This window comes from Coloeus monedula (genome assembly GCF_965178545.1).
Source record: "Coloeus monedula genome assembly, chromosome: 1".
Lineage (NCBI taxonomy): Eukaryota > Metazoa > Chordata > Aves > Passeriformes > Corvidae > Coloeus > Coloeus monedula.
The window spans coordinates 98,980,277-99,007,497 of NC_138781.1; the positions used below are offsets into that span (position 1 = coordinate 98,980,277).

The 27,221-nt window shown below is 41.2% G+C and overlaps 1 protein-coding gene across 1 annotated transcript in view; it reads left to right on the forward strand.

Moving 5' to 3' along the window:
• Window positions 1–2,116: 2,116 nt before the first annotated feature.
• The window catches only part of ZNF516 (zinc finger protein 516), a gene marked incomplete at both ends in the record, with an annotated part of 57,370 nt that continues 32,265 nt past the window's right edge, over window positions 2,117–27,221 (forward strand). The window contains one exon of the mRNA XM_082277800.1: window positions 2,117–4,013. Coding sequence (XP_082133926.1) covers window positions 2,117–4,013 — 1,897 coding nt within the window. The remainder of the gene's footprint in view (window positions 4,014–27,221) is intronic.

The window sequence follows — 27,221 nt, forward strand, 5'->3', positions numbered from 1 at the left end:
AGAAGCTGTTGCTTGCATTTAGCATTGTATACTTGAACAAGGACCAGGTGGGTTTTTTTATGATTTAATGACTTTTAGGTTAAATCTTTGATTATAAGAGTATAGGTTGCTAGTTGGCAGTTTTAGGTTGTGGGTCAGATAAATAAGATGTTATTACTCTAAGATGTTTCATCCACTGATAGGCAGTATAAACTGCACTGGTATTTGCTGTTTGGTGTGTTTGTACCTTCTGGTGCAGCCACAACTTCAGTGGCTCACATCCTTTATTCACCCAGAAAGTTTCTTCTGAGGCTGTCCCTCAGTTTGGTTTTAAATTACTAATTTCAAAGGTTAGTTTAGATACTGTAGTCTGTAAACTTCCTGCTCATATGGACTTCTGAATTTGTGATACCTATTTCTTCTTTTTCTTTATTAATAACAAAATGCTTCATTCAAGAAATGAAATTGCTTTTGTAACTCACCCCTTAAATGTTATTGTCAGCTCTCTGATGAAAAGGTAGTTGGGTTTGATGCTGTTTGATAACTCCTAACATGCTAAATGGATACTAGATATGCAGAATATCCAACCCAGAAATGAATGCTTTGTAGCAAATAAGAGGGCTAGATTAAATTAAATGTAATGAAGTTCTTCTGTAGCCTGTGACTGAGATGAGAATTGCGACAGTCTTGCCTTGCTTTTTGTTAAGCTCGTGCTGGTGATGTGATTAGACTGTTTATGTACGTATTGAAGAGACTCAGAGGTGAATACAGTGACAAACCTTAAAATTTGCAGCTGTAGATCTGTAGCTCTTGGTTGAGTCATAGATGTCAAGTGATGGATGTGGGAATATATGGTCTTGTTAGTGCTCTGCATATTTTTAGCTACATTTTGAGAAGCTGATGTTTTCTTAATGTGGCAATAGATCAGTTCTCTTCATTAGAGAATGCTGTGTTCTTTGATCTTAGTCATGTGGTGTTTGTAGTCCTTAATGAGGATAGGAGGGTGGGAAGATTTTGTTTCACAGTGTAGTAATTGGAAAAGAAACAACCTATGTGGATTTTGATCATTGTTTTTTGCTGTATACAGGGTGGGGAGTTGCTGGTGTGTTCCATCTTGCACTAAGATACTGACCCTTGAATTTAATCATGAAAAGATACAAAGACATTTAAATTTATATTAATCTATTCTGTTAATCAGAGTTTTTTTCTTGTTTTGGTTGTTTGTTTATGGTTAAAATTCTGTTTCATTGAGGTGGGTGGTGGTGTCATTTCCTGTGTGTCATGTTGACATAAATCACTCACATTTCAGGTAATTTGATCCATACATTATCACTTTGCTTTGTTAGTTTGAGACTAAAATTTATACTTGGAGAGGTTTTGTAGTTCACTGTCCAGCAGGAAATAACTTAGTTTTCATGAGTGCTTTGTCAGGCTCTGCATTCTTGTTTGCTCTGTAATCAAAGTACTGAGCGTCCTCAGCCTTTGCGCCTGTTCTGTGCTTGCTACTTCAAGCACAGCAGAGCTGTCTGAGACACAAAGTAATGCAGTTGCCAGCAGGAATATGATACTTGCTAAAGTCTCTAGGAAAGCCTTTTATCTTTGGCAAGTAAGTATTTTACATGAAATTACACATGATGGTAAAGCCACAGATTTAAAGTGTAATAACCCCCACAAGAAATGTTTTCCTCATTTAAGGTGTATTTTTAGCCACTTCTGCCTGGTTTTAAAACAAAAAATACTTTTCAAGTTTGCACTTCCTTCAAGACACTGATAGCAGTGTATGGAAATGAGTATTTGCTCTTTTATGGATTTTACTTATTTAGTAATTATGCTTGTCACTGAAGTCTAGAATATCAACAGAAAGAGAAACTACTGCCTTTTGGTGCAATAGATTGTCATATGGTGCGCTTCTGAATGCGGAGTGAGTGATGGAAGCTGTTGAATTCAAAACATGAATAGGTTTGAATATATTTAAGAATCTGTACATTTGTATGATTTTGTTCTTGTTTCAGGTGATCTATGCCATCTGCTTACAGAGCCCACGGAAATAAATTGGTGCTTTGGACTCTGCGGAGCAGCTGAAAGGAGAAATGCTACCCTGAGAATGAAGCAATAAAACACCTCTCTGCAGAACCGTATGATTGAAAACGCGGTCCAGCCCTCCTCTGCTGCCAGACATGCTTTTGTCCTCCTGCCCCGCTTACCCTCTGTTGCAGTAATACAGATGGATCGTAGCAGAGAAGCAGAAATGGAGTTACGAAGATCCTCCAGCCCTGGCAAGCTAAGCAAGAACGACATGGATGCTGACAAGACCATGTGCCACAGTTGTTGCATCTGTGGTAAAAGTTTTCCTTTTCAGAGCTCCCTGTCGCAGCACATGAGGAAGCACACAGGTGAGAAGCCCTACAAATGCCCTTACTGCGATCACAGAGCTTCCCAAAAGGGCAACCTGAAGATTCACATCCGCAGTCACAGGACAGGCACTTTAAGTCAGGGGCATGAGGCGGAGATGGGAGAGGCGCAGCTGGGGGAGATGGGCGTTTCAGAGGGCCTTGGCGGGTGTACCAGCCCCACTAAAAGTACGTCTGCCTGCAACAAGATCTTGAACGGTACTGCTCAGGTCGATAGCAGCAAGATCTTGTTGAGAAGCAGCAAGAAGGAGGTCACAGAGACAGCACCAGCTGAGGAGGATGGCAAGCTGACCTCTTACAGGTGCACCTTCTGCAAAAACAAATTTGAAAGGAAGAGGGACCTGGAGCAACACCTGGACCAGGTCCACAAACCATTCAAGTGCAGGTTGTGCAGTTACATGACCCTGAGGGAGGAGACGCTGTTAAACCACATAGAGAAAGACCATATAACAGCTCAGGTCCCCAATGGGGAGGCCTACACCGAGAACTGCAAGAGTGAGCTGAATGCAGGAGAGTTCCCATGCGAAGTCTGCGGTCAGACCTTTAGTCAAACCTGGTTCCTGAAAGCTCACATGAAAAAGCACAGGGGCTCATTTGATCACGGGTGCCATATTTGTGGCAGGAGATTCAAAGAGCCCTGGTTTCTCAAAAACCACATGAAGTCGCATGGCCCCAGGTCCGGGAGCAAAAACAAACCAAAAAATGATTTGGAGCTGATAGCCACTATCAATGATGTGATACAAGAGGAGACAATTGTGACAGGCCTATCTCTGTATGAAGTTTGCACCAAGTGTGGAAATCTGTTTACAAATATGGAAAGCCTGAAAGTGCATAATGCTGTTCACTACCGTGTGCAGCCAGGCAGCACTGGGGATAAAGCTGAGGGCTTGATTGATGGGAGCCTGAGCTCCTCAGTAACCAAGCAGTTTTTCTTGCAGTGTCTGAATCTACGGCCATCTGTAGGGCTGGATAGAGTTACGAGAGGACAGCCTGGGAAAAGAGTAGCTGAGCTGGATCCGGTCAGTAGCTACCAAGCTTGGCAGCTGGCCACCAAAGGAAAAGTAGTAGAGCCCTCAGAGTATGTGAAGTATGTGGGATGGGATGAGGCCCTGGCAGATGCAGACGTGACTTATGACAAGGATAAGAGGGAGTATATCCTTGTGAACCAGGAGAAGCGCAAGCGAGATCAGGACTCACCCAGCAACCCCAAGAAGAAAAGCTGCACCAGTGGGCGCCTGGAGAAAACTGGCAGTGCCCCAGCGGGGGAGAGCTGCCCGCTTGCCCCAGGGGATCTGGACTATCGCCCTGCCTCGCGGCAGAGCCGGCGGGCCACCCAGAACAAGTCCACCGAGTGCTTTGAGTGCGGGAAGATCTTCCGCACGTACCACCAAATGGTGCTGCACTCCCGGGTGCACCGCAAGGAGCGCAGGAGCTGCAGCGAGAGCGGGACAGCCGCCCCGCCGGACCGCTACGGCTCCAGCAGTGAGGAAGGTGACTCGGGGTCCGTCAGCGGGCCCAGCACCCCTGGCTCCGCATCCGCCCCAGAGGACTCGGCCACCTCTGGCTTGGGAGAGGAGGGGGCTGAGGAAAGCTCGGAGGAGGGAGCAGCCAACCCCTTGCTAGGTAAGATCGCTCCTAGCTTTGCGTGGTAATTGTTGCAGGTCCCTGTGTCTCCTGGTCTGGGACACAGCGATGGCCAAAGGGAGAAATACATGAAAGCATGTGTGAGGTTTTAAAGGTCCTGTGCCCGCTGCTTGTCTCAGTGGGGCAGCTAGTTTCTGGTGCAGGTAATAAAAGCGAGATGATGTTTTGTAATGTGCTGGTGAACTTGTATTTTGGTGAAGGATACCTGAGAAGTATTTTAGTTGCCTATAGCAACACGGTAGGGTAGGGTTGTGTCTTCCCTGGATGTCTCGGGGGCTGTTTTTCCTCAATTCATGGGTGTCCTCTGCAATGTTCTGCCTGCAGTACACAGGTGAAGCCTGCGTAGCGTAGCCCCAAAGCACATAAACTTGTTAATCGCCAGCGTGAGAGGAGTCTCTCTCCTCTTCTCCGCTTCACTTCCCAAATTGTGTTTATAACTCCAAAGGCTATAATTAATCTCTCTGGATTAAAGTGGTCCTTTGAGCCCAATGCTACTAAATGGAACAAATTATTCTCCAAATAGCAGCAAAGTAAATATTTAAAAGAACACCATTAAGCACTTTAGTATCTTTTTTTTTAAAATCCTTTATTTTTGTTGTTCACCATGCTTTGTTTATAATACCCTTTTAGAAATGTGAAATTAACCATTCTTTCCTTACTAGCCCTTCTGCTGGTTTTTGTTTGTTTTCTGTTTGGTGAACAAAAACACTTTCCTCTCATTTTCATTCCTTTTGTTGTGAAGAGCATAGTTATCTATAGAGTTAAACTCATTTTCACGACCATCGTGGATGAAATAATCTGCACCATTGTGGACGAGGGTGGGTTTCTTCAATTACCTTGCTCTTTCAGGATATTATATAATGTTGTCTTTTCTCCTGACTTCAGACCCCACAGCAACAAAGCAAAATTTTCCAGAATTGTGTATTGTTACATGTTTTTCATAAGTTTTTGAAGCAATGTTGGATATATTAAAATTAATCCAAGAACACCACTTTTTTTAAATGCTTTTTTACCTTTCCATAAAAAAACAACTCCAAAAAGTCTAGTGACGAACTAGATTCTTACAGATTCTTAAATATTTGCAGTATGGTTACTTGCCCATTTAAAAGACTCAGAATCTGGCTTTCCCATCTGCTCTTGGATTCTTGAACACTTAAATTTCTTTATGGGAGTGTGCCTACTTTGTGTGAAAGTCCATCAGCTGCCCCCTGAAACACTTTGGTACAGCTCACAACGAGGTGTGGTGATAAAACTGCAGCTTTGTCTAGATTTAAATGGGGCTGCCATGATTCACCAGCGGAATGTACAGTGCCGTAATCAGAACTGCTGTGGTGGAAAACCATCTCTCTGGAGACGGGCTGAAAACAGCGCAACACTTTTTCGCATGGTGTTCAGATAGGAAAACTGTTCTTACATGCTCTCCATATTAAGCCTTTTATTTTTAACAGGAGAAGTTGTCTCATATCTTTACCTGTTCTGCTTCTTGCCTCAACTCAAGCTTTGAGCCGTTGTTGCAGGAGTGAAGGGGGAGAATTAGAGTCACACTGCAGTTTGCTCTCACAGGAATTAAAGTTACTGGCTTAACTGATGCCAGCAACTGGAAACTCACTTCTTTGGGTACCAAACTGGTCCTGGTTTTCTTTAACTATAAAGAAGCAGCAAACTGATGGGCCTGAATAGAGGCATATTTTTGAAAAGGGATATGTTTGCAATGATGGGCCAGGAGGGTGGCTGCTGAATTTTATATTTGCTAACATCACAGCTGAAGAACTAATCAAGTATTGAACTGGCTACTAAGAAACACTTTATTGCTAGAGAAATGTTACCTATTATTAGAGGTTACTTAACACAAATCACTGTCTCAATGAAGGGAACATTTTTTACAAGTAACAGGGTTTTTTTTTTATTTGAAAGAAAGTTTAGGGTTTTTTTGCTTATTTGTTTTGTTATTTTTAAAAGGAGTTTTCGTAGGTCAGTGTTCAGGACTGAAGTTTCCTAATTGTCTCTTTCTGATATGCAAGTTTATTGGCACTGCCCTTATATTGTGTTCTGAGGGACTGAGGTCATTCTTTTCAGCAAGCTTTAGGATTAATTTTACTCTTTTGCAGATTGCTGCTGTAACTCCAGAGGCTTTTTTTCCCCTCCTCTGTGAGCAGTAACTTAAGGTGTATGGAATATAGGCCAGATTCTGCCCTCATGTATGTGCTTGCAAAAATGAGGTGTTGTGGTATGGCCTTGAAGTGCATTTTGTCCTAGAACTGCTGTAGTTTGCCATCCTTTGCTGCAGCCTTTTTTAGTTACTCTTCCAGGTGAAGTTTTTCCTTCAAGAATAGTGCTCCAGCCCCATGGACAGGCTTCCTCCCCAGTGGAGGCAGGCAAGCAGGGCTCTTGGTTCCTGTTCCTGAAATTATTTCTGCAGTTTTTTACTGCAGTTTTTATTTTTACTCAGGCCATAATCAGGAAAATCTCGTGCTACTCATAAGGTTATACAATATCTGTTGTGGTTTTTTTTTACTTTCCTATCTTTACTCTTTCCTTCCCCCTTTGACGCATTACTAAGTTATCCTGTGTCAGAAAAGGGCCTTGAGACTGCCAAGTATTGAATGTTGTGACGTTGACTCAGCTGAAAGTATTTCTTTGTGCATTTAATTCTTAATAATCTGAGGAGTGCTGTTGATGCACAGCGTCTCCCAGCAGGGAAGCTGGCAGTGCACCTCTGTGGTCACTTAGGGCCAGCAGGTTGTCAGGGCTGAGGGTGGCTGGAGCTGGAGAGTACTGACAGGGCTCACTGGGAGAAGAGCAAGAATTGGGGTTGAGAGCCTCTAGAGTAGGCACTCCTTTGTTCTTAACCCTTCTGTAATTTGCCGCTGCTGCCTTTGTCGAGTAACATCATGATTTCTCAGGCACCGGGGGTGTAGTGTTGCAAACTCAGTTTATTAGCTGCCAAGGGTAAGCTAGCTGATTGCAAAGTGTACTTCATCTGGTTGGAGGGAGGGTAAAAATGAGTTTTCTAGAGTTACACATAGTGTGCTGTGTGATACCTGTCATGCAGAGATCATGCATGAAGTATCTGTGCTTTGTGTGACAGCCACGTGGGAAGAGGTGGCCCAGAGCGCATTTGCTTTGTTGAGACCAAACTTTGAATATTTTTGGGGTATTCCTGCCCCAGGTGATTCTTCATTTTTATTTATCATTCATGCCATTGGTGAAACTGTACCTGAATGTTCACCAAGTTGCATCCAAAGCTGTGTGAACCATCTGTAGGTTTTTGCTCAGCTCTTCCCCAGATTGAGGTTCTTGGTTGGGTTTTTTGTGATTTTCATTTTTCCCTGAAAGGAACCCTAGAGATATGACTGAGAGAGCAGAGAGGGATATATACGTGTTGATAAAAGTGAAGGGAAAGCACTATCTTTCTAATCTTCAAGCTTCTCACTTAAAATGTAGTTTTAGATATCTCAAAGTAATTTGGTGGTTAGTGTTTTTAAGGCATGAGCCCCTTCATCGCCATGGTGTGTTTAGCAGTGAAGGTGTTTGGGTTTGTTACATTAGGCTCTGTGTCAGTCCTGAAATGAAGAATAATTTTTGAGGCTGCGACTGCTGTTGTCAGGTGGGAAGATGAAAAAAAGAAGTGAAAAGAATTTAAATACCTCTTGGTTCTTGGCAAGCAGGTAGTAAAAGCACAGACCTGTGATAGCCCAGTCAGTGAGGGAGTTCCAAAAACATGGTACTTCTTGCGTGTAGGTGTCAGACTGGAGTGGAAGTAAATGTTAAAAGTAATCTAGGAGAGGAAAATAAAGAAAAGAAAAGTAGTGTTACATAGGAATGAAGGAGAGGAATGCTGCTTCTAGTGTGACCATGTCAGGGAAGGACATCAGGGAAAGGATGTAGCACCTCAGAATGCTGCTTCCAGTGAAAACCATCTTGTCTCTTCTATTTCCTTTATCTCCTGCCTCCACTCTCCCTTCTCTTTGCCTTTTTTTTCCCCTTCTGTCAGACTCCTCTGATTTTTTAAATGATTCAGGGAGAGACTGATCCACTTGTATTGCACACATGCTGTTTCTACTAAACTGGACATTGCAGGAAGGGGCTGATTGCGAGTGAGGACTGTTTTGCCGGGCTCTGTACCAATACTGCTTTCAGCCCAAGAAGCTCATGGCCTGACTAGGTGAGGTGGACACAAGTCTCTAGACTCTGCAGAATATAAAAAACCCTCAAAACACTGGTGTGTGGCTGTACTTGGTCTACATCAGGAATCACTGGTGGTGTGGTGGGACTTGCTTAGAACATGAGCACCATGTGGGATGAGTTGGGAATAAGGTGCAGGGTGGAGAGTAAGGAGAATGGGGGAAGGCAGAGAGAAGCAGGACTTCGGTGAAGGGAGCTGTGCCGTGTGATGAGGTTTCAGAGGGGATGGGGGCCTGAAGAAAGGTGTGCAATGGCATTGGGGTTCAAACCCTCCAAGGCAGTGTCAGCATGCTGGATGGCTTGCACTGAAGCTGTAAAGGCTCACGATGTGCTGTGCACAGGTGGATAACTCCCAGAGGATTACTATGTGAAAACCAGAAGGTCTGGACCTCTTCCTTTGTGTTTGTTACATTTCAAAAACTCTTAGAAGAGCATGGCCAGAGACTGGTTGAGTATCTTTATTAGTAAACTGAAGAAGAGACAGCTGCCTGTGAATTGCATACAGGTTATATACAGTCTTGGGGATGTAACACGTGGGATTTATCCCAGGCATGTTATAAGAAAATCCTATATGTAAACTGGAATGCTTGAATAGAAACATAAGAACATTAGCAAGTTCTGTGGAAGAAGAGTAGGAGAGATTTATGAAGCATAAATTTGGTCTTTGTTTTGCTCAGATACTAATTATAACAAATGCAAGACCTGGGACTTTAATGAAAAGTGTGCAATTTCAGAAGTCATTTGATGTAACATAATTCAAAAGTAAAAGTAGTTTAGAGTTGCTTTAATATTTTAGTTAAGAAGCAAGGCTGTAATTTTGGGGAGGAAAACAACAGTAAGAATAAAACAGCTAAGCAAATGAAACTAGAAAAATAAAAATGTACAGTAATTCCAGGGAACAGAGAAAGATAGTCCTAGTGGATGTTTTCTGTTGCTAGCATGAGTGTATGAACAGCTGCCAGTATCCAGTACCAGGACTTCATTGTTCTTACATGAAAAAATGTTTCTCTGTGTGCAAGGGGAGGTCTCTCTACTGTCTAAAAATCAAACATTTTTACTACATATCAAGAATAATTACACTTCAGATACTTCTCATGCCAGACTCTCACTTACTGTAAATCCCACAGTATCGTGCTGCTAAAGGCAGTGCTCTTGGGGCATTTTACACCAAATGATACCTTGTTCTGTATGTACAGTCTCAAGTATGTTTAAGTTATTTAGTATATTTAGTTTGCTGAAGGAGCATATAACAAACCGGAGAATGTTTCAGTGCTGGACAATTGGTAACTGTTGCCCCAGGCTTCCAAGAAATAAGGTAGTTTCATGAAGGAACAGTGTCTCAGAACGGCGAAGATAAGAGTGTTATGCTGTGATTACACATTCACCAGTTAATTTGGGCATTGCTGAGGGGTGGTTGTTGCAATATAAAACCCTCTCAGCTTTACAACTAAAACTAATTGTTTTGATTCTTAACTCCACTGGGATCAATGGAACTCTGGGACTTGGAAATACAAGCAATTGATGATTCAAATCATAGGGGATGTTGGGCAGAGGCAAGGACACTGTGCTAGCAGTAAGAGGTCCATTAAATGTTGGTTGGGAACTTAGCAGAGTTCAGATGTTCCTTATATCAAATTTGGAGTAGATCAGTTACCTAGTTTGTTACCTAGTTTGAACACATCTAATAATACCATTTAGAAATTTCTCTTTCTTATCTGCCTTGCTGTAATGCACATAGTCCAATCCTGATGCATGTTAGCAAAGCCATATGCAGTGTGGTACTTTCTCATTATCTGAGGTTTCTCTGCAAATCACTGCAAGTTGAACCATCATTTTTGACCAGTACAGGCCTGTGTGTACCTCCACAGCAGCACTTAGTTCCCTTTTTCCTCCCCTTTGGATTTGTGTACTCTCCTCAGGACTGCAAATGAAATCTCCTATATGAGTATATATATTCCTGTGGTGCTGCCCTCAGCAGTAGTATTTGCTTCTATTTCTCTTTAACTGTGGGTTGATGTTAATGGGAAGAACTATTGAGGAAACAGAACAAAATAGAACTTACGGTGATTGTCCCAAGAAAATGGATAGCAAGAAAAATTCTGGCAGCCAGGATCAATCCAGTGTGTTCTGAGAGGAAGAGAGAAAAGCCATGGGACATCTAAAAAGTGGTTAAAGCCTCCCTTGGCAGGTGCACCTCACACACATGAAGTTGCTTGTCCCGTCTGTATTTTAGGCTGATGATGGGAGCTATGCTTCAAGAAACTCATGCAAAAAGTGTTTGACTGGAGCAGGGCAGCAATGCTTTGGCACAAAGCAGTCTCTGTATCCTTTAATACTATCCATTAACCTGACATCATACCGACTAAGGAACATGTAACCATTGCCTTGTAGGTATCTTAAGTAAATTCCACTGTGCTCCTGATTACCACACTCTGCTCTGCTTTACCAAGGCCTGTTTTACTCAGTCACATGTAAAGTGGGTGGCCAGCAAGAGTGTTAAAAAGCAATTCCAGTTCCTCTTGAAATGGGGCATGGTGGTGACGAGCAGATAACACACGGTCAGCTCAAGTCAGAACTAAGGACTGCTGGCTGAATTTGGGATACTTCAGTAGATTAATGACTTCTTGTGACAGAGATTGCCTTTATTGTTGCTCAGAGACAATTTCTTATGCAGCATTTTGAAGTTATTAGACCAACTGTAGCACTGCTTTTATTCCTTGTAAACATTTCAGTAGGGGTTTTAAGTACAGCAGAGCTTTGTGCCTGTCAAAGATACTTCTACTCTATTTAGTTTTAATTGTTGATGTTCCTTTTTTGCAGGTTACCATATGCAATAACAAGCAACACAATGAGATAGAAGTATTTTTTAGGCAGTTTATTGTAGCTGTCTTTCTGTGATGTGAGCAACCAAAACACAGCTCAGCTTGGAAGAAAAATTGTACAAGATGCTAAGAGAGATAGGTTTTACCCAGCCTTTATTTTATCTGTTAGGAAGCAAGGAAGTGAGTGTGGTTTCTTAAAGACTGGTGATAGTAGGATATGCTTTGCCCTGAAGCTTATAGAAGATGCCCAAGATTATTTCTTCATACTACTACTTCCACAGTTTTTGGAAATGTAGTCCCAACAGCTGCTTCAAAGGATTGCTTGTGTCTATGTTTAGTCCTTCCTGAGCTGTCAGTCACCATTCCACGCTTACCATGCACACTAGCATATTAAAAAGAATATATCCAAAGGTGTGGAAAGCTATTGGCTACTTGGTTTCAGTTTGTGCATTCAAAAATACCCTTTTAAGTCAGTTGCACAGGGACTCCAGTGTTCATAGTAGACTTTTAGCTCTTCTTCAGTAAATACTATAAATGTCTGCATGTAGGGATGTGTGCTTGGGAATCCAGCTGCATAGAACCTCAGTTTTAAAAAACCCCTCACTTCCTGGCACCTACCCTGGCCTTGCTGCCTTGTAAAAGTCAGTTTAGCATCTCTGGTAATTCTTTGTACTGGATGTTTCTATTACATCAAACTATAGCCTGTGAAATACTGCTTTGTGACATTTATAGTCAAAAGATCACATTGTGTAGTGCTTTTATTTTCAAGCAGTTTCCGATCAGTGAGCAAGGACTGCCTTCCCCCCCAGCTAGTAAAACAAGATTCAGGCAATGAAAATGGCAATGGTAGTGTTTTAATCTGATTCCCAAATACTTCCATAGCTCCATGACTCTGTTTAGTGGGATTCTGCTGATCTGTAAATGACTGCTAACGAGGGGCTTGTGTAAATGTCTTTAATGTTAAATCTTTTTGCTGTTCTTACCATTATCGTTCACCATTTGCCCTCAATCGAGAGTCAGACTTGCTTTTTTAATGCATTAAGTTTGGCAGTAGGCACTCTCAGGGGATGGGGTGGGCAAAATTCTGCAGGAGCTGAAATGTGGGGGAGTCCCAGGGTGGCACAGGGTATAAAAGTAATGTGTGGTTGGGCCAAACATTGGTAGATAATTTGTGTTCTGCAGGTGCGTTTTACAAATACAAGTTTTACTAGGTCTCACTTGACTTCACTTTATTACTTTTTAACCCAGTAGTCTCATTCAGGCACTGGATTACTTTACTGTGAAAGGACCTGACTGTGGTACCAGTCACACCAGTAAAAGTCAAGAGCAACTTAGCTGCAGTTAAGGGAACCCTTTACGATGGGAGCATCGATAACTTTTCTTATTCTCAGTTTTCTTTTGATTGCCTACAAGATTTATCATCAGTAAGCCTGTATTTTTTAGGGACATGATAAGCATATAGTGAATTGTATTGAAACTGTGGAGGAAAACTTTTGAGTTTTTCATTATAATTTTCAGTGCCTTAGGCCTTGAATGAGACTTTTGAATGCTTGTACTTGGTGTGTGATTGCTACTGTCCCATATTTTGTAACTGACAGCTAGACAATATTTTCAATGCCCTGAATGGATTTGTAAATGTGTAGGGAACTTACTTTCATGGTGAATTTGTTTTTCTTGTTTATAGACAGCATGGGTTTGGACTGGAAAATTGCAGAATACTTGGGCCCTGATACAGCAATAGTTGTAACTGCTGGTTTGATTTTAAGCATAAGAGCAGTCAGATTGGAATCATTGTTAACTGCTTTGTTGAGCCACTTGGCACCTAATGGCCTGAGATTAGAGAAGAATAGAGAAATCTTTCTTTTCTGTAGTCAATGCCAGTGTAAATGGTATATCCTGAAATGTACCGTAGCATGCAAACTTTACAGGGGATGAGACTAGGGGAGGAACAAGTCTCAGAATTGTCTTTTGTGGCTACTCTGTTGATGGGTTTGGTTGCACTTTAGTGATGCTGAGGGCAAAAATCCAACCCTTCATCCTTTTTAAGTGCAGAATCTCTATTGAGAGAGTGTCCATGTGAAAGACGAAAGTACTCGATGATTATTGTAACTTTGATTCAGGCGCTTACTTAACATGGATTTAGAGCGTGAGATACTCATCCTTGTACAGGACGCATGGGGGAAGATTTGCCCTCTTTCTTTCAGAACTTTTTTTTCCAGGTTGGTAATCTCAAACCTCAGCTATTACTTCATTATCTCTGTTACTTTAACAGAAAAATAAATAGCCATTAAAATGATTGTTTTTGTGATATCACAGGGATAAAGCGAAAAAGTTTAGTTTTGTTTGGGAGCCAGAAGTTAGGGTTTACTCCAAGTCAGATCTCTTCTTTTTTCCTTTTTTTTTTTTTTTTTAAAGGATGCAAAATCACAGTTTTTATTTATTTATTTAAAGACTAAAGTTGGGGTTAGTTTTTAATATAAGGCACTCCCAAACATTGTGTTTCTTTGAGATAACAAATTCATCAGGCAGTTGAAGGCATCAGCTATACCTAACAACACTTCAGAGGTGTGCGTTATCTTAGGATAGCACATGTCTTGTGATGTCTTACTGCTTAAATAGCATTCGAGGCAATCTGTTGTCAGCAAAACCTAAATATTTGGCAGGGGGGGAAAAAAGCATAACCACAACGGAAATATATGGGTTCTTTGGGAAATATGAATCTCAGGTCTAAAGGGCTTTTTTTTTTCTCTCTCTCTCCTCTCCTCCTGTGAAATATTTTCTGGGTGTTTCGACAGTAGAGGTCATTCACCAGTGTCATGATGGTGAAAGACTGAATGCAATGACTCGGGTTGATAAAGGGGTATAAAAGACTTCATCTCTTCCTATGCCTGTGGTACCCCAAGGTAGTGGAGCAGATGCTGCATTTCCTTGTTGCCTTTTGTATGTTTTGGTAGCTGTGTAGCACTATTGAACCAAAGGTACGTTCAGTTTCCCGTGATTTAACCTTTATTCAGTAGGTAGTAAAGTCTTTTTTTACTAGATAATGAAGCAAACAGATCTGTCTCTTCCCTTAAAAGAGAATTCAGGAAGTACAGCTTACACTGCACATGGAACATATTAATCCTAAACCCCTTATAATACTTTGCAGAAGTTTCTTGTCCTTGCACATGTCTGTATCCACATGCACAGCAATTTCCCAGAAATGTCTTAACCTTAAGTACTGTTGAAGCCTGGAGAAGCCTTAAAAAATACCCAAACACAGAATGACAAGTAATGTTGTAACAGGAAAAAATTAATCCTTACTTGGATTGTTCTGGGACAACAAAATGGGTGCACATAAGTGAGGATCACTTAGTTGCTACTGTAATGTTAAATATATTGGACAGAGAAGCCTCAGTGCTGTTATTTGTGTGGAAGTAGGGAGTGTTCTGCTTTTATTAGTTTAATACATACAGACATGACACATTCGTTATAATTCAAACAATAGTTTCATTTTGCAAGTTATTAGGATTTTTTATCTTAGGTGTTATCAGCATGCAAGTGTCTTAATACTAAGGCTCATAATGGAAATGAAGTGCTGTGAATTCATAATGAAGTTTTTATGTGCCTAGTAGGATTTTCTGCTATACTTGGTCAATTATATTAGAGCAAGATTCTGTTAAAAAAATTATATTCAGTAAGTTGAAACACTGACTTAACCAAGGCATCATGGAAACTACTCTTCATAAAGTATTTGCTCTAATTCCAGTTTTGCAACTTTCTTTGAGGCCTTTAGAAGCCAAAAGGATAGAAACATGATACCTAGGGAGGAAAGAAGGGTTGGAAAGGGCCAAAATCATAATGTAATTAAAAAGTCCATCAAGCAGAAAAAGGTTTGAGAAAGGACAGACAAAAATTCAGAAAGTGTCTGAGTTTATGTAACAAGTATAGATAAATAGATCTAAATGGTAAAGGGCTGATGTGTTACTATTAGAGGTGCATCCAAATGATGTAAACAACTTCTTCTAGAAGCTCATTGATAGTTCCAAGCAGATCTCTGCTACTGACAGCCCTCCAGAGATCCCTGTTGTAGTGGGGAGTGGGAGCCATGCAAAAGCACGAGCCAGAAATGTGGTTTTCTGCCCTATCTGTGAATTTGCTTTCTGACATGCACATGTTTGATCTGATGCATGGTATCTAGATCATCTCACAGCATATCCTCTGTAAGATAACCAATCTGTATTTCTTCAGTTGAGGGTCCGAACTGGGAGCGAGCCAAAGTGCCATTTCGTGACATGATGTGTCCCAGTGTTGCTGTGGGCGAACAGGGCACTCAGGCTGGGGCTGCCGAGAGCTGGGTGATAGATGGGACCTGGCTGGGGGTATTTTCCTTTGATCCATCTTGTTGCAACCATCATGTGTTTGTAAGCCAAAGGAAGTGATGGAGGAGTTTATCTTGGAGGGTCTGGGTTTCAGGCTCTTGTCAGCTGCAAACCATAGGTGGTTTATGTAGGAGTGGGGAGCCTTAGGAGCAGCCTTGGAAAAAAGCTGAGTCAACAGCAGAAGGAAGTAGGCTGGAGATAAAAGCATGCTGTGTTTGCATAAATAGTGTCACAGTGTTGGCTTACTAATGGGAGAAGGTCCATGACGATAGCCATGGCCTGGAGCAGAATGTGCCAGGGAGGTTGGCACACTGTGGGGACTCATCCTGTGTGGGCACAGCTGGCACTTGGGAACAGAGTATTGTTTAAGGAAAGGAAATGAGTGACCATGGAGAGAAGGTGGACCGCCAAGGAAGAAGGTGCTGGTAGCTCAGTGTCATCCTGCTCATGTTAGGGGGTGGGAGTGAACTGGGGAAGGAGGTCACACAGTGGGCCTGCTACAACCCTGCATGAGCAGTCCCAGCATCTGAAGCTGTGCATAGCAGCAGAGCAGGTGAAAGAAAAACAGGTAAAAGTTTTTCAGGTCCTGAGAACAGTGCAAATGGAAAAGGGAAGGAAACGTGATAGGGAAACATAGAAATGAGGGATTCCGTTTTGATATGTTGCATGTCCTAGTGTTTCATCTCGCAAATCACAAGGATAAGATGTTCCTTTGTACCTTTTCATCTGAGTGCTTGAGTGTCAGGAGATAATTGTTAATATTTGGCGAAATACCTAGAAAGCATTTGTACCTCTATATCTGTTTCACTTTCCTGGTATGGAGGGAGAAGGATTAAATATATTTTTATCAAAAGTGTTATTGAATAGGAAGATTCAAAATGATAAAGTGCTGGACTATGAAAACACGATTATTCAAAACTGGTGTGACTGGACCTCTTAGCTTAAATGCAGCATGTCATTTCAAAGGCGCTAAAGCCAGATGGGTAACTTGCCCCAGATGTTTAGATTCAGTGGAGCAATCACACATGGTGTTTTGAACAAAGTGGCCTATACCCTAATAATGATATTTTGTGAATAATACTGTAATTTCAGACACCTTTCTTTGTCTGTATTTTTCGCACAAACTGGCACCCATGGCAAGCACAATGTTTGTCAGACTAGCTTCAAACTCTTAATGTGTTGCTTTCTTGTTACAGTGACTTGAAAGTACTTGCTCTGTTTCTTTTCTTCAATGAAATTAACAGCTTGTTGAAAGCTAAGGTTGCGTGTTGGATTCATAATCAGTTTTGTTTATACAGAATATTTTATTTTCTGCCTTTCTTTCATTTTGGGGGGCATTTATATATTAACAGAACTTCCATTAACTCCTGCTGTTTATTCTTTTCCCTTAAGCTACAGCCCTTTGTTGTAGCATCACAGAGTTGACCCTGGAACCAATTACTGTGCATAACATCCAGAAGATGATGAAGCTTATTCTGCAGCTATTGTTTTCCAGCAGTCCTGGTGTACATAATTCTCATAGTGCAGTAGGATAACTGTGTTTAAGAACTTTGCGACACTACTTGGCCAAAACCAGTAGTAAAACCAATAAAAAAAGGCTCCTTTGCTGATCTCTTGCTTTACAGTCCCAAGAGCACAGCTGGGAAAGCTGCAGCATTCTTCCTGCATTTGGAGAGTCGGGATGTTCTCCATTAGTTTGATGTCTGTCGCTTCCCTGGAAGTGAGCGCATGTGTAAATGTGACACAGATGTTGTATGAAAGCTTAATTGTGTCTCTCTTTACTTTAAGCTGTGGTGCTGTTCTGTTTTGACGCCCACCCTCCCACCCCAAAAGGTTTTTTCCTGAGAAGAGAAGGGAAACCGTTTTCCCATTCCTCTCTTACTCAAGAGTTAATTATATTCTGCACTGTGACTATACCTCAGCAAAAGCTGAATGGAAAAACAAGACTCTTGACAGAAAGGCGGAAGTTCTTAGGCAAGCTTAGATTTTGTGTTCTTTCTGTTTCTTCTAAGGACTTAGAAGTTGTTACTGATTTCAGCCAAACGAAGAAATCCCACCCTGAGGTTACATTTCATCCATGTGCTTTGTTTCTGAGAGAGCTTAAATCCTCATGTTTGGCTGCAGGTCGTTGACAGCCAACTTGGTTAAGTTGTCACAGGTGCAACTGTAAGCAGCCAGCAGGAACTGAAGAAACACGGGTAATCCCACTTAGGAAATCCCCTAGTAGCTTGGTGCTCCCTTGAAGCAGAACACCAGAAATACAGTTAGTGGCAGTTAGGGGGAAAAAAAAAGGAAGAAAAGAAATCCTTGCTCATGAATCAAAATTAAAGTGATACACACTTCTCTAATTTCTGGGGTTACCATGTTATCACTGCTCTTCTTACAGTCTTCTTCTTCTTGCTGGACTGCTGAAACCAAAGAAGAAATCGCTTGATCATTGTCTTAAACTAATACTGTACTCTGGTTCTGGGATGCAGTCAGACTGGATGAACCTGTTTAATTTTATTCTGCTGTATTTATTTTTGCTGTATTTATTTCTGTGTATGCCTTTGTGCCCATAGAGTTTTCATGCTTTCACAACCACCACTGTAATCTCTTCCTTCTTTATTTGCAACCCCCAATACAGCAGAATGAAACAAGCCGTTTTTTCAAGATGTCTGAGACCCAATTTGTTTATATTTTCAGATAAGCAGTAACAAGAGTAGTCTCATAATTTTTATGAATAACTGTAGCATAGATTTTAATTTTTTTTAGTTACCTGAATCATGAGGTAATGAGATTGTCAAAATCCAGTTCTAAACTAACACGGCTTGTAACCTGTGTTTGTGGAAGAAAATTAATTGAGCAGATCTGAGACAATTTTGGTGTTTGTTGTTTTTAAGGTTTTTTCCCAGAAGTGGAGCTTCCTGTCTCTTTCTAGAAAAATGGTCAGCTTTTCTGGGGAGGAAGAAGTATGTGAAATGCATTATTTCATATGTCATTTAAAAGAAAAAAAAAATAGCAACCTTATCTTGTCCATCAACTTCTGTTGGTCAGAAATACTTTTTTTTTCTTTTTTTCTTGGATCTTTTAAGAATACGGCTTCCATTTTCACAGAATTATATGTATGTATATTATAGGTATGTATATGTATGTATTATATTTCACAGAATTATGTGATTTTTTTCTGTTAGAAAGAGGCACAGTCACAATGTCGCAGAATCATTTTCAAGTGGAAAGCTTGACAAAGTCCCCAAGGGAAAAGTAAAAGAAAACTTTAAACAGGGATCAAACCAGAGAATTAAGGAGTAGATAATGGTATACCTGAGAATTGTGAAAGTGTTAATGACCAAAGTCTTCCAGAAGGATTTCCCACTGTGTGCTACCATTTTCAAACGTACAGCTGTGTCTAATTACCTAAAACTGATGTACAGTGCAATTAATGCTGCATCTGAAGAGCCAGGTAACAGAGCAGCTGACTACCTGTGTGAGCAAATAAGCCAGCGTCTGTGCAATCTGGGCGTACAAATTCATGAGGCGCATATTCAGATGTTCACAGACCTTTGCAGGCCTAGCTTGTGAGCTGGTGCCATCCCCTGCCCTCAGACTGGACACAGATGCATGGAAGTCAAGTGAGAAAACAGCAGAGAGAAGGCCAGTCAGTCAGGAGCATGGTGTCTAAAGTTCATGGAAAACATTTCTAGATTCAGTTTCAAGCCATAAATAAAAATAATCCAGCAAATAGTTACTTCAAAAATAGAAGCAATCTGACTTTTTAAAATTTCTGAACAGCTGATATCATGACCCTGTATTCTTTGTTATTTATGGAAATCTGTTACTTGCCAGACTGTGAAAATGGCTGCCTGCTTGTATATATATTATTTTTGAATTGCTTATAAGCTAACAGCAGCATTTTTCACTGAAAGCTTAATAAAAATATGAAAGATGGAAAAGACAACATCTCTTTATTAATACCTAGATATGAAGCTATTTCAATACTTTAAACATTCAAATCATTTGTGTGAAACAAAAAGGCTCGAAAAGCTTTCCCAAATAAATGGCTGTCATCAAAGCTTCTTTCCATATAAGGCTCATATTTCAGCTCCAGGCCCAGCTAAAAAGAACAGAAGTACATGATCATCACATAATTAATAAATTACTCCCTTCTGATGGTGTAGTAATTTTACTATGCTTTCTTTAAAGTGCAATTAGTTATTTTCCTACATTATGAAGTTTGTTTGAGCTTAATATCTTGTATTTTGCTCAGCTGTTGTAAGGCAAAGCTAATCTTCATAACTGATTTACTAAATGCTGCTGTTTGTATTTGCCTGTCCATGTCGAGTATCACACAGGCCTTTAAACTAGCTGAGGAATTATGTGGAAGCAATGGAGTGAAGTTAGTGATAAATTACTTGTTTGCTATCAAATCTGTTTCCCTCTTTGTCTCGTTTTCACTTCACCCTGCCACCAAACCAACGGCTCAGCCAATTCAGCTGTAAATTTCTTAGTGGAAACTCTTCGGTCTCTTCAACTGCCCTGTCTCCAAACCAGTGTTTCGAACCAAATTCAGGACTTGCCTGGAAGTCTGTATCCATAAGCCTTGGGAGTGGAATAGCTGAGAGTCTGACCCATCAGAAGCAACTACTGACTGTACATGTGCAAGGTGTCTACAGCCTGACCACTGCACACAAGCTGTTGAACAAGAGCTTGGTGTGAGAAAAATATTTTGAAGTGAAGATAGGAGTAGGATTGGGTTTTGCTGTTTACAGGAAGCGTGAGAGAAGAGGCTCTACTGGTGTGTTCAGACAGGATGTTAATGAGTTTCTGGTCAAAATGTGGCTCCACTGAGTTGGTGGAAAAGATGAGTGGCAGGCTGTAAAAAGTCAAGTATAAAACTAGTATTACTGATCTTGGAGTCTGCAAGTCCAAAGTATGCAGGCTCCAAAACTCAGTCAAAATAAACAAAATTTATCTCTGGGTAAGAAAAGGTGGAGATTTGCACAAACCCTTCTTCAGGCTGGTTTCCTAACAGGCTGAGCTGGGGAGAGGATGGCTTTTGGCAAGGAAAGTTTGAGTTTGTCAGAAATACTTTAGCATTTTTTTGCTTCTGTCAGACAGAAGCCTAGGAACTGTGCTGTTTACAGAATATGTACTACTACTTTGCCAAAGCCCAAACAGGTTTTTTGACAATCCTTATGCTTCCAGTATACTCTGACCTGCCTTATATGCAAAGAGAGTGCCTTAAGGCTGGTGTCTAGACAGAGCCTTGTATTTCAGCAAAGGGAATTAAAAGTAGGCTCTGATATCCCTAAATTTGCAGAGAAAACTGTATTTTGGCTACCTGCCTCTCATAGTTATTGGAGAAAATGTTACCTATTTTGTTGATTCCTGGGATGTGCAAAGATAGGGAAGGCATGTCAGGTGTTGCTTGTCAGGACATAACTATATCATGGCTGTTTCAAATGCCACTGCTGAACTGCTGTTGTAAAGATTAAAAAGTGGGGCTGCTGTTCGTAGACAATCCTGTTCCATATCTCAGGTGTCGTTGTAGTAAAGGATTATTCTGCCTTTACAAACCATACAGAGGCAGCTCAGTGAGCTTGACCTTAAATCTAAAATGAAATTGTGATCTGTTCTGTACCCTGCAGTATGGACTGAGAGAGTCAGGATGGTGATTCTTCAGTCATGGTGAATTGTAAGTAAATAAACAAGGCACTAGTACATAGGACTGTTTGTAGTTAGTAGATGCTTATTTGTTGTATTAACCTTTCTCCAAATTTCAAAGGTGTGCTACCATTTGCTACCATTAGAATTAATACCATCATGGAGTAAGTTACTTGGGTAACGTCTCTGTCAGGGTTAATACAGTGTGGGTCATGTTGCAAGACTTAGTTCCTCAGACGCCCAGTGTGTTCGTAAATATAGCTATTCCTGGTGTATTATTTACTCATTTTAAAAGTAACATCAAAACTTTGGGCCATAACACAAAGGTTTTTTATTCTTTGATTTTAGTTCAAAGTCACTTTATCAGGATGAGACATAGTAGATGCTCAGTGCAAAATATCTAAGGGAGTGTGAGGCAAATACGCTTCCCAGCCTTCAACTCAAAACACTCTCAAAGCTCTCAAACTTTTAAGAGATTTAAGACTGAAACCTCAAGTTCATATTTGTCTTATGGATTTTGTTCTTGACAATAAATTGTACAGAGTAGGTATACATGAAATGCTGTTTTGCTGATTCACTAAGAGTAGTATCATAGGTCTTAGAAAAAGTCAGCTTTTGTTTTCAGATCATCTACATTCCCTTATAATTGCTTGCATTGTTGAAAATAGTTCCCTGTAAATGCCCCTCTATCCTTCATCTGCAGTGCTCTGCTGTTGGTGAACAGCAGGTTTAGAGTTTTGACTAATAGCCTGGGACTCAAATGGATGACCTCTATCAATTATTCATCATAGATCTGAGTAGCCAGTGTATAACACTGACAACATTCATACCTTTCTGCTGTAATATGAACTGCAAACGATATAGTGATTGATAGATTACCCTTGGTCATTTTTATTAATTCCTGTTGCTGAGTTCTGTAACCTGTTTTTCATTGCTTAAGGTATGGACCCACTGGGTTTTTAAAAACTTCTACTGTCCAGAGCTAGGAGAGGCTCTGAATTTACTGGGTTTTATCTATTTGTGTTCTTCGGACTGGTTTTCCTTCTTTTGAGGTTAGTAGTTGTATCATCGGGGATTTCACTGGGATCACAACAGGCTTATTGTACATATTTAGAATAGTATTAGATGAATGAAATGAAAGGTGGTTGGGGGAATCTGTGCTGTGGCTGATGGTGAGTAGAAGTGAGTAGAGCTATGGGAAGGGGAGTTCTCAACAAAAGCAGAGAAAGAAATGTTGCTTGCCCTTTGCTCATGGACTGCTTCTGTTTGCCTGGTAGGTTAATGAAGAAAGAAGGTTGAAATACAAGGGTTGAGGTGTTTTGCTTCCTAACTGCTGCATAAGGGAGTTCCATTGTTTTACCCTACATTATGCATACTGTGCTGTGAAGAGCCTCAAATACAAATTTAGTGATTCAGAATAAGCTGAAGTTTTAAGAGCGTTTAAATCAGTTTACTCAGGGTCTTACTGGAGAAGTGTTTTCTAAAGTCCAGAGTGAGAAAAGGCCTTGAATTTTTAATTTATTTTGGTTATGGAGTACATTGCATATAAACACAGTAATTTGTGTTTTTGCAAATATAATAAGAGCTGTAGGTAAAGATATGTAAAAACTTAGTTCTGCATTTAAACATGCTGCTTACCAGGAGTTCATAGAAAGGGCCTGTTTAGAAGGTAAGAATAAAATTGAGTCAGACTTGGGAGAAATCAACACTGGCCCCTGTGCTGGAAGACAGAAGGGGATGGAGGGGAGTCCTAGTTTGTGACAACATCCAAAAGTAACCCAAAATTGGAAGATTAGCAAGAAGTACCTGTTTCAAGGTGACTTAGATGCACTCTGTGTTGCAAGTTCTGCCAACGGAATTGTCTGTGTTAGGTGTGTTAGGCTTAAAAGCAGCATTACCCCTTGAGCCCTGTAGGTCTGGTGGAAGGGACCCCAGGTGCAGATGCAGCACTACTAAGTGGCACTTCCAGCTGGGTTTTGTGTTGAGGAAGGGGTTGGAGGAAGGGCTGTGACAACACAAACAGCAGCCTCGCCAGGGTATCTCCATCCATGCTGACAGTCACATAGATGTCTGGTTTTTGGCTGCTGGCATGGATGTAATGTTGCTACTCTTGACGTGAGGATCCATGCATTGACATCCCCTAAGACCTGAGCAAGGGCTTCTTAGTGAGGGGTGACAGGGATGGTGGTGACGTGCTCTGTAGTAGCAGCTACACCACGATTCCCTTGTGTGTGAGGGTGCTGTTGTACTTGGGGTTTGCACAAGTAGGAAACAAGAAGTGTTTGGAAACCCTGCCACCTGTGGTCACAAGTTTGCTTCAGTCACAGGCATTAAACCAGGAAATCTCTTCCCTTCAGCTTCTTTCCAGGGAAAGAGCTGTGGCAGTTGTTGCTTTATGCATTGCAGGAGACTGTACCTGGTGTGTTAGGTTACCAAGCAGACCTGCTGGCGCATCTGAATCCTGATCTGTCTGCCTGGCCTCCCCCAGCAGCCCTAGTGTGTCAGGCACCTTTCCCTAGGGAGCACCAATCCTTGTGCTCTGCTCCCTTGTATTTGCTGTGGGTCTTTAGCGTAGCTGAAAGTAGGACTGTTCTCCACTCATCAGTCCACCTTAACAGAGCATTACTAGCCAACATATTTTGTTGATCAGTGTGATTCCAACTTTGCAGCAATATGTAGACTAACCAGATGGAGGCTTGTACCTCTTGTGATTGTAAAATTAACCAGAATCATTGATAGTTACGAGAGTGATGACGGAGACCCAGGCGCTGTCAGAACAATGTGCTTTGAGGCATGCTTAAATCTGTTAGGACAGTATTTCATGTTGCTGCGTGCTCAGTACACAGTTCTACAGCACAGCAAGGCACGTACGCCTCATTCAGCTCTGAGGGCGGATAAAGGATGAAAATTATTCACTACTGAATTTGACTCAGCAAAGAAGGTGCAGGTTCCGCTCCATTCAGAGGCATAGCCAAGAAATTTTAGTTGAAGGTCTGGGTGACTGGATTTGTGGGTTTTGTTTATTTTTTAACAGGCCTAACTAGGATTTTCTGTCGGAATAAAACAAAGTTTTTTAATTGGTACCTAGTGTGAGAACTTCGAGGGAATCAGTGAGAAATTTGTAAGGAACAGCTGGAAGTAACAGTGGAGACGGCAGTGCCATCTCTTTTCTGTTCCTGCCACACAGCCCACAGGCGTACTGTGGTTCCCTGTTCCATTTACATCAGTGACTGAAGGACCTATTTAAGTGAATGAAGTTAATGAATTAATAAATGCAGAATGGGGGAGAAACCTGCATTACAAAAGGTACTTTGTTCTTAGATGCTGAGAGTAAGAGTTGGGTTTGATATTTCACAACATAGCGCTGACTGCTGTTTGCTGTATTTCCTAATACACCCCTGGCAACATGAGATCACGCCACAGATTCCTCCTATTAAATGGTTATTCAGATGTGTTGTGCTACCCGCAGCTTTTTGCTTGCATATGAATTATTAGGTGTTTGAATTAGCAAAACTTGGATTAGCAGAGTTTTTGCTTCGCTAGTGGTACAGCAGACTCTTTAGCCATTTGGTTGTCAGATACAGTCGTTCTGTGTTTGAGCTTCTCAAAATAATGCCTGCTAGTGCCTCTGTAATTAAACATCTGTCAGGGTTTTAGAAATGCCCTATGGGTTTTCTTTTTTGGGGGAGGGGGAGACAAGCCCGTGCTTTTAGGGGGAAAAATGCTATGTGCAACAGCAAAATACATTTTGTCTGTTTTAGCAGGAGGGCAAACTTAGGAGATCAGCAGCTTTCTTCTCCATTTTGGCTGATGTAAATAAGCAATAAATTTATTGAGACATCCGGCACAAAACTGGTGTGAGAACAGAACTTTGGGCCTTGTGTGGCAGCTTGAGCAGATGGGTGCTTCTTACTATTTCTTAAAAACTGAAATGACAGGGAGATTAGGGTTTAAAAATCACAGCTTCTGTCGCATGCATTAATTAAAGGGTTTTAGTGTAATAATTCTATCTTATTGTTCTAGAGCATACGCTCAGCTACTTTCAATTTTTAAAAGTACTCAGCCTTTCTCTGGGAGCCACGGCTGTTTGTTCAGTTAAATTCCTTCTGATTAAAGCTCCCTGAATAGTCATTGCCTTCATATACCAAGACCAGCCCTGTTTTCTCTATGCTACGCTGGTAATGGGGTCACTGGGAGATTTCTGAATTACAAGTTCTAACTGAAGTTATAGCGCTTCAGGGATGCTTCACTGCTCGGCACAGTCTGATGCGCCTCAAAGTGCCGTTGGAGCACTTGGGGCAGTGGCTCATACATTTCTGCTCCTGACTCATTTGGCTCACAGGAGAAGCACTGAAGAAATTTTGGTTATTTCCTATCAGGTCCAAAATATCATTATACTTTTTAATGTGAAAAGAAGTTTGAACCCAATGTCTGCAATGATCCAGCAGTACTAGCATTTCCCTTTTTTTTTAGGTATGCCTACACTAGCATCTCCTTTACTACTACTTCACTGCAAAATACAAACCTGCAGATTTTTCAGATCTGAAAACAGCATGTATTAAGAGTACCCATGTAGCAGCGATGTAGGTAGTTCTCCTCTGGGGTCCCAAACTGATGAGATGTGACAAGGTTGCTTAAAGAAAAAGGCCCTTTAAGTAACTGCCATGCAAGTTTTATTTAAAAATGTCAATCCTATGTATACTGTGGATTTGTTACTGGTTTTGCTTCTTCCAGCAAAGCTTGACATTCCCTGGAAGAGCAGATGTTCATGGAATGAACTCCTTCTGGGGAATTAACTAATTAAGAAGGTCGAGCTTCTGCGTTCTTCCAAACCGTGTATCCCGAGGCTGCAGTGTAGTGTCAGGGCTCTTCCTTGGCAGTGCTTGATAGAACATGTAGGTTGAGAATGGGTGATGCCCTGTAACTGTCTGCCAGGCTGGTAATCTGGTGTTGGACTTCAGCAAGGGAAAAGGAAAAAGCTGCCAGTCCAACAGCTTTCCTGTTTTCCCTTTAAACTGATGATCAAATGTGGTGGAGGTGGCATCCATTTCAAGCAGTTTGCTGGGAGAGCCTATCTTGATACCAGTTCAGTGAGTGAGTAGGCAGACTTGATTTATGCTATCTCTGGCCAGCATCACCTGATAGACACGGGCTTTGCATCTGGGATATGCAGATACTGTCATCAGCTCTGAGATGAACTTAGTGATGAGTAGTAAAATGATGATTTTTCTTCTTCTTTGTGTGGGTTTTTTTTGTTTGTTTATTTTTTGTTTTGTTTTGTGTTTTTTGTTTTGTAGTTTTTATTTTTTTGGCCAAGCTGGCAAATGCCACTCCCAGCAGTTGGGAACCTCAAAGGAGTGGAGTTGTTCTTTGCCTCATTGAGTGCTACAGCTGCCTGTAACGAGCTATTAAGCTGTTAGAGCAAGCTGATCTATCTTTAGACTGTGTTGACCCATTGTCACCCCAAGTCTTCATGTCTTAGAGGACAGGCCACATCAAGTGAGGGATTTCTTAGATCCTCTTAGATGCAGGAAGGAGCTTGGTTAGAAGAGGTAGGATGGCGCCCACCTACAAGAAGACAACTATGGTAGAAGGGGGTGTTGGTTGTCTGTTTCCAGCTTTGGGGGAATGGAAAACCTCCTCAGAGGGAGTTTAAAAATTAAAAAAGGTGAGACTTTTTCAGTGGTGGTTCTCCATTTTGAGGCTGCAGCCACCTCTTGCAGAGAAAGTCTGTGGAATGGAGAAGACTAACTTGGCAAGGATTTGAGTTTGAGAAGACTGGCAGAAGGACAGAGAAACCCCCCACTACCCCTCCTCATGCATTTCAGTTTGGATTATAGAGCCCGTCAGCCTAGAATTTGGAGGCAACTTTAACTGAGCTCATTCGGATACATTAAATTTCTCATACTTAATTTTAAAATGAAGGTTAGAAAAATTTCAAGAAAGCTACTTAATAATGAGTCTGAGATCTAAATATGCTTATTTTGGAAGTACCATTTGCAGAAAGTACTTGTAGCAGTGTGATACTATAATACTAAAACCACTGCTTTCCACAGAAAATAATTAATTTCTTGTGATTCAGTTATGTTAGACAAAATATTGCTTTGTTTTTCTGGGGTTTTTTTTCAGCCTAGTAACAAGATGACTCAGATAGTAACCTTGATAATTAGGTTACA